The sequence below is a fragment of the Setaria viridis genome, chromosome 1 (genome assembly GCF_005286985.2).
Source record: "Setaria viridis chromosome 1, Setaria_viridis_v4.0, whole genome shotgun sequence".
Lineage (NCBI taxonomy): Eukaryota > Viridiplantae > Streptophyta > Magnoliopsida > Poales > Poaceae > Setaria > Setaria viridis.
The window spans coordinates 33,633,195-33,641,758 of record NC_048263.2 but is presented as its reverse complement, the minus strand read 5'-3'; the positions used below and the strand labels follow the sequence as shown (position 1 = coordinate 33,641,758).

Below are 8,564 nucleotides of genomic sequence, written 5' to 3'. Positions count from 1 at the left end.
TATGTCAAGAGTACTATATGTCCACATGGCTAAGATGTGATTATTAACTGTCTTGTAAGAAGCAAGAACAATGCTTATGCTCCAAATTAAAGGGTACTGTAAGCAGCGCTGCAGAAGAAAAAACAACAAATAGAAAACAGTTGGGAGGCATGAATCTTATCATCCCCAATAAGCCAATACTAACCTAGCTAGCTACAACATTATTGCTAAATATACTATCTCCTCCAGTATAATTAAACCAATTACACATAGAGAAAACAACAAAACATTTGAGGCATGAATTACCACCACCAAGCATGCACCAATTAGATCATCTCACGGTTCTACTTGATCTAGCTAACCTCTTGGATTAGTAGCAAAGAAGCCCCTTGCTCAGCATGCATGTCTTCAAAGTTCAAACCCCGTCTCTTCGTCCCTTTTTGCATGGAATGCAGTCGACCTTATACTACACTCCCATGCATTGTACAGTGTACACTATAACAACCTGCTGTAACGGATTCAGTACAACACCCTTGTTTGCATGCATGCCAGGTTGCTTAGTACTCTCTCACTATGCGAGCATAAGCTTATGGCATCCTGCCTCCAGTGAAGGACGACGAGGCCGACTTCATCTCGGCCTCCAAGGAGCTCATGTCACTGGCACCGTCACGGTGCTCCCCTCTGACCACCGGCATCCCCCTCATGACGCCGCCGCTGCCGCCGACGCCAAGGAAGTCGCGCGTCATCTCAGCGCCACCACGGCCCTGGCTAAACTTCACATCTTGATCCATGTCGTACATCCTTGGGTCGATCATGCCGCCGCTGTTGGCGCCGCCGCCGAACATGCCGCCGGCAGCCAGCGAGTTCATCAGGCTCTGCAGGTGCATCTGGCTCTGGTCGAGCATGGGGCCCCGGCCGTGCGCGGCGGATGGCGGTGCAGACGAGCCCCCGAGGCCCCCAAAAACGGACGCGCCGCCGGGCGCGCTCGAGCTGGAGCCCATCTGCGACGCCTTCTGCAGCAGCGCCGTCGCGGACATCTGCGGCAGCATCACGGCCTGGTCATTGTACACCCCGCCGCCAGGAGCAACTTGGTGGTCACCGCCGGCGAAGCTCCCTCCGCCGCTGAAAAGCATCGCAGCCGATGACTCAGAGCCGCCGGCACCACCACCACCTCCCCCTTCACTGAACTGGTCACTGGTCAGGTGTCCCTGGCTTGTATGGCCGTGGCTGGAAGTACGTGAGCTATTCGCGCTGTTTGCGATGTAGCCCAAGTTGAAGAGACCCGGAGCTGACGACGCCGACGGACCACCGCCGGCGCCGTTGCCTTGGAGATCCGGCAGATGCATGAGGCCATGGAACGGCTTGCCCTGCAAGAACACGTGGGGCCCAGTGCCATCGCCGCCGTCTCCGAACTCCTGCGGCGCCCCCATGAGGAACGCCGACGATGGCGGGGGCGGCAGGGGTCGGAACGCGGAGGCGCCGGACGGGCCCAGCAGATGGTCAAAGCGGCCCGCGGCGCCGCCGCCGCCGCCGAGGCGGAGGAGGTCCTGGTGGTGGCCGTGCGCGTCCCCGCCAAGGGTGGATGCGAGGTGGGAACCGACCTGCGAGAGGCTGAGCGCCATGTTGGCGGCGCTGGTGGCGCCGTAGAGGTGGCTGGCGGTGAGGCCCGGCGGCGGGAGCCGGGCGCTCTCCTGGGCGAGGGCGTCGCAGAAAGCCCTGTGGGTGATGAAGCTGTCCCTCCTGCATGGAATGGATGCATGCAATCACGTGTGCATGCATGTGATTGACAAGTCAGTAACAGTTGGATCACGAGGCAATATGTGTGCACGGATCGAGCGCTTGTGACGTGCAAAACCAAACGTAAGTTGCACGTGAAATGCGGTAGCACGACAAGAAGGACAGCGTCACAGTGAAAGAACGCATGCATGTGAAAAATTGTTCATGTGCAGAATTTTCTTGGTGCCATACAGTCCGTACAAATTTAAAAGCAATGATAGAGAGAGAGGAAGTTGTTGAAAATGTCATGAATTGCATCAGATCAATCGGCAAACACGAGTTTTCAGAACACGTCTAAAAGGTTTAATCAAAACATTATTTGAAGTGTATATATGGCACACCGTGCCCATGCAGAATTTCAAGAACCAGCATTTCTAAGTGGCATCATGTTTCTTTTTTTTAAAAAAAAGAACTTGTCTTTTTTTCATATCATTTTTTTGAAATGAAATCGTTTCATATCATGCTAATGTGTAATTAAGTCTACCTGTTCTTAAACTCTATTTCCTAATGTATATGTTGGTTTTGAGTTGCCATTTCGCAATGTTTAGGTCTTTACGAAAAATCACGAGAGTGTGTTTAGTAATGTCTACTTGGATCCATCAGTGCTATTAGTTAGATGAAAATAGCAGGTGGGAATTCAAACAAACGTGCTCATGGGCCTACTAACTATTAGCATCCTTTCCCAACGAGTGCATTAGTATTGTAGACATTTTTCACAAACAAACAGCTATCCAACCAAATATCCCGTACTAATAATAGAGCTAACTAATAGTTAGCAGCTATTAGCTACTAGTCAGTTAACTATTAGCACTAATAGATCCAAACATGGCCTAAAAAGACTTCCAACTCCTTAATTCTGACTTGAACTTTGTTCACTGCACTTGTTCCACACTCGATGGCAGCTCGAGATCCCATAAACTCATGTCATCAATCAAGGAGGAAAAAGTGGAAAAGAGTAGCAGGTAGGTTGTCATGCTATAATTGATAGCAGGTTCCTAATAGCGGCAAGCTTCCAAGAGGAAAAGGCAGAGGGAAACATTGTACAAGTTGACATTAGAGATTGCCATGGGCGAGCATGGAGGCATCACCACCAGACATCAGAAAGCTTCGTGGCAAAAGCTCACTTTCCAAGAAACCAAAGAAGTTCTCCAAGAAGAAGAAGAAAGCAAAAGGGAGACAATAGGTTTTTGTGTTTGTACTTATGAATACATGAACGCCAAATGTGCATACTATACGTCAGTACTCGAACTAATCAAGCATAATGCCCTTAAAGTACTCTGAACGGCTAGTAGAATACCACATGTACCCACATATATACAATGTGCAGGGATGATTTTCTTGAGGGAAAAAACACCCACACGAAATCAAAGCCTATATGTATATTCCTAGCAGCTAGGGCCCTTCGAAATGCAAATTCTTTGTATGGCTACTGGTACAAAACCGAGTGTGAACATCTGTTAGACTACAAGATCGGGGATAGGCTAACTCTGGAAACTGCCCCCTATGTAGAAGAACAACAGAGACTGCGACCCACCTTTTCACCGAATGCAGATTCACCAAGCGGATTTGGGGAGAAATGGTCCATTGGACATCCACAAGCAACTTGCTTCCGCACAGGTGGCCACAAACAGTCTCAGTGCATCAATGGTGGTCGGAACTGGCTAAAACAGTGTGCACGGATCGGCGCAGGCTGAAATCACTCATTATCCTAGTATGTTGGGTAGTATGGAAGGAGCGCACGCTAGGATCTTCGACCACAAAGAAGCGACCACTCAACAGGTCACACAACTCATTAAAGATGAGGTGTTCATGTGGATGATAGCTGGGGTAAAGTACCTGGCAAACCTAGTGCATCGATCCTAATGTCTATTGCTGCACCCCCACCCCCCTTACTGTCCTTTGTGTCACTTTTCTTTTTTTATAATCGCTGTAATTTTGTACATTTTTTACCTTTAAAGGTCTCCATCCTCTTTTTAATATAACAAGCAGCTTTCCTAGCGGCTAGCCTCTAGACCCCCGGTTCCCCAAAATTATTGATGCAAGAGAGGATAGGCCCCAGCCCCAATCACTAGATTGCAGCTTCTGCTAATGCATTCCATATGTGCTCGTTTCCCACCAGATAGATTCATGCCAAACTAGTGAAAGACGATAGCGGCGTGACCACTCGCCCCCAGCAGCCCCGATTCCATCAATGTGCGCGCGTGAGTGCGAGCGCGCGCGCGTATCTCTGCCTGCTTTGCTCCGAAAGTTTGCAGTGCATGTGAACTCTGAAGAGATGTGAGGGCCTGGACGGGCATGGATCGGTCGTCAGTACCGTGTACCCAAGGAAAAAAAGCTGTGACTGGACTGTGAGCCTTGGCCTCTGCTGGCTCCCTGACACGACCAACGGATGGCCCTGGCGCCCTGCACGGCATCTAGCCAGCTCATGTGCAAACAGGCAAGGCTACTACGCTAGCTAGCTTACATGACACTACTACTGCTGGGTGCTGGGGGAGTGTGCATGTCTCTGCATGGTTCACTTCTTCGTATACATGGAGAGATTATTGTACCAGTAGTGTCTTGGCTTTTTAAGCCATATCAGGGCTTGATGGTGGTGGGCTAGCATGCAAGAAAAACTCTCGAGACATTCGTTCGCATCTAGTGGTATGCAGCTAGTAGGAGCAGACAATGAGACAACGGCCACTTCACGTGCATGCAGTTGCCTGCCTGCCTGGCGCTGGCGGCCCTGCTGCCAATACTTTCTCTCTCCTCCACGGGCGCAACACAAACAAAAGTTGTTGGGTACGCGCCGAGACAAAACCCTAAGCCCAAATTACGCAGCACTAAACATTCTTTGCGCGTTCACCGAAGCCAAAGCGCGTGCAGTGGCAGGCCATCCGCAGCGTCGTCGTCGCCGCTGTACCTTTTATTATGCATGCCACGGAACAATTTGCAGCTAGGTATTGCTAGCTAGCACACGGGAGGCGCCCGCGCGCGCGCGTCATGCATGCGATGCGGAAAGCAATGCTGATGTGTGCAGTAGGATACGTCCATGGCGCGCCGAACCATGCGTGACGTCATGCATGGTGGTGCCTTCTTCGATCTAGCACTCGGAATGCACGGGAACTGGTAGCTAATGCAGTAATGCGAGAACGAGAATGACTAGGCTTGCATTGCATTGACTTGATCATGCATGCATGCGTACTTGCCAGATAGTACCGTGCCGTGCAGCAGATCGACTGGAAGACATCCAGGTACACGTACCAAGTTACACGTACTAACTCGATGCACACATATATAGTAGGCCTAGAGCTAGATCGACGGTGACGACACGCACGTACACGTACAGAAGAGACGATACACGCACGGAATTGATGAAGCACGCACAGCATGGGATGAACGACGCACGTACCGGGAGAAGAGGGTGCCGCAGTCGCAGCGGTACTCGCGGGTGCCGCAGACCTTGGAGTGCGCCTTCCAGTCGGACTGCACGGCGTAGCGCTTGGAGCACTTGTCGCACTTCCACTTCTTCTCGCCGTGCTTGCGGCAGAAGTGCTTCTTGATGCCCGTCAGGTCGCCGAGGGCGCGGGACGGGTCGTGGTGCGCGCACGTCGGCTCCGGGCACAGGTACACGCGGCGGCGCTGCGCCTGCAGCGGGTCCTTCTGCTTCAGCTTCCACGGCAGGTTGTGCCCGCGCCGGTGCAGCTGCAGGTTCTGCTCCCGCTGGAACCCCTTGTTGCACACCTCGCACACGAACCGGTTCGTCGCCATCAGCGTCTTGGGCGACAGCGCGATCACCTCCGCGTCAGGATCTGATCGATAGATCATCAAGTTAGTATTAGGCATGCATGCATGGTTACTAGCTGATTAATGTATACACAGCTGGATCGGAGAATATGTGTGTTTTGCCTTGCTTTTGGTTTGGTGAGGGTACGGACAAAATAAGGCAACGGGGGAGAGAATATTTTCACGAGACTTTGAGCAGCACAAAGGAGCAAAGGGACGTTTGCAGCAAGAGATATAGCGAACAAAGGAATTGGCATAGATCGTGTGCCATGGCCGCTATCTGTTTAGGTAAGAGAGAGTGAGACAGCAAAGGGTGGAGAGGATAAACAGCTAGCTTGCCTAGATAGCTGCTCACGAACAACATGGAATAATCTTGCGGAAATTAATTAAAATCTATGCTTTTTAACTGATAAATAAATACACGATCATGACTAAGAAACTAGTATGTGCCTGAAATGAATTTATTTGCGGAGAATATGTAGCAAGTGAAGAAAGAAAAGATGGTTCAGTGCTCTCTCTCTACTCTTTTACCTGAATTGAAGAGAATTCACTCAGGTGAGGCTACAGGCTTTAAATGAAGTACTAGCTAGTAAGTGCAACATGTGACGACCGGATCCTTTGAATCGAATCGATCAAGATGTGGACAAAATTCCAAGACACGGGATGACGGGAAGACAGGGATGAAGATCTGACGAAAAATATAGGACCATTTCATGTAGTTCAAATCCAGGTAGCGGAGAACAAATCTTGGACGGAAATACTCGATAAGAAAGCTTTGTATCGAGGAAACCCCAAACTCATAACAAAAAACCTAGGTTATAAGATCCATAGAAAAACGAAGAGGCGCTTCCTAGATATGATGAAACACTCGCAACAAATTCCAATCACTAATAAGATCCACTAGGAGAAGATGCATGGCCGAAATTGAACAGGATGTTCTAGCTATAGGATTTTACCTGGTAGGTTCCTCTTCTTCTTCACTGGCGGTGACGCCGCTGGCGCCTGGCCGGACCCCGCCGACGACGAAGCGGCCGCGCTGAGCAGTGGCGCAGGAGGCAGCTGCTGCTGCGTAAGCAGCGGCTTAATCTGGTCTTGGTGGTCGCCGCCATCCCTAATTCCGAACAGCGCTGCCACAGCCGCCGCTGATGAATTGGATGCCATCGCCCCCTCCAGATTTGTCCTTGACAAAGCTGCTCAAGAACAAGGGAATCTTTTCCCTTTTGGTAGCCTTATTTCTGGATTGGACTAGCAGAGGCTGTCGTCGATCTTCCCTATCCTCCCTTCACCCAAAACAAACAGTAGCTCCCAGCTGAGACATGGCTCAAGTAGTGACACACGCGAGAATCAAGATTGACACTACAAATCATGCTATCAAGCAAGCACGAGAAGATCGATGTCAGAAAGGTAGCTCTTTCACGAAAGGAGGACGAAAAGACCCAAAGGAAAGAGCAAAAAGAGATCGAGATCGAATTGAAGAAGGAGGAGGCGCATACCTATCTCATATGTGGGTGTGTGTGGCTGCAAATTGATCTGAAAGAACAACAAAAAGGAATCGACAAGAAGCTGGGGAAAAACAACGAGGGATTAGGGCTCGTCCAAGATCAACAAAACAACAAAGAGCGCAGGAAATCCAAGACAAACAGTTGCACTCGAAAACAAGCGAGGAAAAAGGCGAGGAAACAAAAGCTCGCAAACACCAAAATCCACACGTATATAAAAGAACCAAAGCGATCGAGAAAAAGGGAGTGATGACTTTGTTTCTTGTCCATACCTCCTCCCCCTCTTTCTCGAGTGCTGCCACTCGCTGTTGCTTGCTCTTGCTGTGGTTCTTGCTCGCCTGGCTAGCATAGAACGCATGCCATGGAAGAGGAAGAAGTGGAGAGGAGGATATGGAGGAGGCTAAGAAGTTTGTTGTCTGATTTCTTTCGCATCCTTGTCATACTTTTCTCTCTCTCTCCTCCCCTCCTTTCGTCCTTCTTTCCACACTACTATATGCTGCTGTGCTAGTATATATCAACCAATTTCTATAAATTTTTTTTCTGAAGAGAAATCGACCTGTGTGGTCTTCCAACTTTTACAAGGGATCAGTATATAGTGCGAATAAAATAGCATTAAAGTTTAATATATATACAACTCAGAGCAAGAGAGAGACGTGAGAATAGACAGGGTACAGATGATGCTATGATGGGAGAGGGGTGCAAAGGCAAAGCTCACGCAGGCGAGCGGTGTCGTGAAGCGGCTGATGACTTGGGTCCACCGACCGTGGAGCTTGCTTACCCCTCGCTCACCTCACACACGTCCGCCCGTGCACACACACATGACACAGCACGCACACGCGCGGCAGGATTTTCAGATTTGCAAGGAAAATGGAGGCACATGCAGGCAAGCAATTTGTCTTTAAAAAAAATCTGATTTAGCCTATTGCATGGTGGCATGGTGCAGATAAGTGCAATTATTATGTGATTTGAATTTTAAAACTTATGTTAACAAACTTCAGCACGACGTTGTTCTTAAAATCTTCCTTCGCAGAAAGTTTATTTTGTAATATACAGAAAGGGATGATACATACTTTCATAAAAAAAAACTCCTGCGCTATCTTTACACTCCAAACAATTTTTCATCAGAGTGAGATCTACTAAAGAAGCCTAGGGGTTGTGTTGGAGAATTATACCTTCCCTTTTCATAACAACAATTGAGGGCTTATTATTAAGCCCCGTTTGAATCCCTTAAAGTTAACTACTACTCCATTCATTCCAAATTATAAGTTGTTTTGATTTTTTCTGTGCACTTAGACATATGCTATGTCTAAATATATGGTAAAATTATGTATCTAGAAAGATCAAAACGAGCTGTTAAAAAATTAATTGAAGCCCTATTTTGAATCTCCAGTTAATAGCCTTACCACCCACTTGTTAGCTGCCCCCCCCCCCCCCAAAACACATCCAATAGTTAACTATAAAAGATCCAAACGTGGCCTAAATTCCCTTTGTAAGCATTTCGATATTCAACTGCAATGTGATTAAGCACAAAGTAGGCTTATATTA

At 48.8% G+C, this 8,564-nt stretch overlaps 1 protein-coding gene across 3 annotated transcripts; it reads right to left on the bottom strand.

The window, feature by feature from the left end:
• LOC117866420 (uncharacterized) lies at positions 1 to 7,598 on the bottom strand. 3 transcript variants are annotated; one of them, XM_034750642.2, is made up of 5 exons: positions 7,292 to 7,598; positions 7,014 to 7,083; positions 6,477 to 6,888; positions 5,147 to 5,546; positions 1 to 1,719 (listed from the first exon to the last, which is right to left on the bottom strand). In XM_034750642.2, the coding sequence occupies exons 3-5, from the start codon at positions 6,679 to 6,681 to the stop codon at positions 567 to 569; spliced, it is 1,758 nt and encodes a 585-aa protein (XP_034606533.1). In that variant the 5' UTR covers positions 6,682 to 6,888; positions 7,014 to 7,083; positions 7,292 to 7,598; the 3' UTR covers positions 1 to 566. The 3 variants fall into 3 exon arrangements, with proteins under 3 accessions (XP_034606533.1, XP_034606526.1, XP_034606519.1); XM_034750635.2 differs by having other exon boundaries at positions 6,477 to 6,800; XM_034750628.2 differs by lacking the exon at positions 7,014 to 7,083 and having other exon boundaries at positions 6,477 to 6,800; positions 7,292 to 7,594.
• Between the last annotated feature and the right edge of the window lie 966 nt (positions 7,599 to 8,564).

Coding starts and splice junctions, on each gene's coding strand:
- LOC117866420 (XM_034750642.2), bottom strand. CDS start 6,681: ATGGCATCCAATTCATCAGCGGCGGCTGTGGCAGCGCTGTTCGGAATT. Junction 5,547..6,476: donor GAAGAAGAGGAACCTACCAG/GTAAAATCCTAT, acceptor TCTATCGATCAG/ATCCTGACGCGGAGGTGATC. Junction 1,720..5,146: donor TGCGGCACCCTCTTCTCCCG/GTACGTGCGTCG, acceptor CATTCCATGCAG/GAGGGACAGCTTCATCACCC.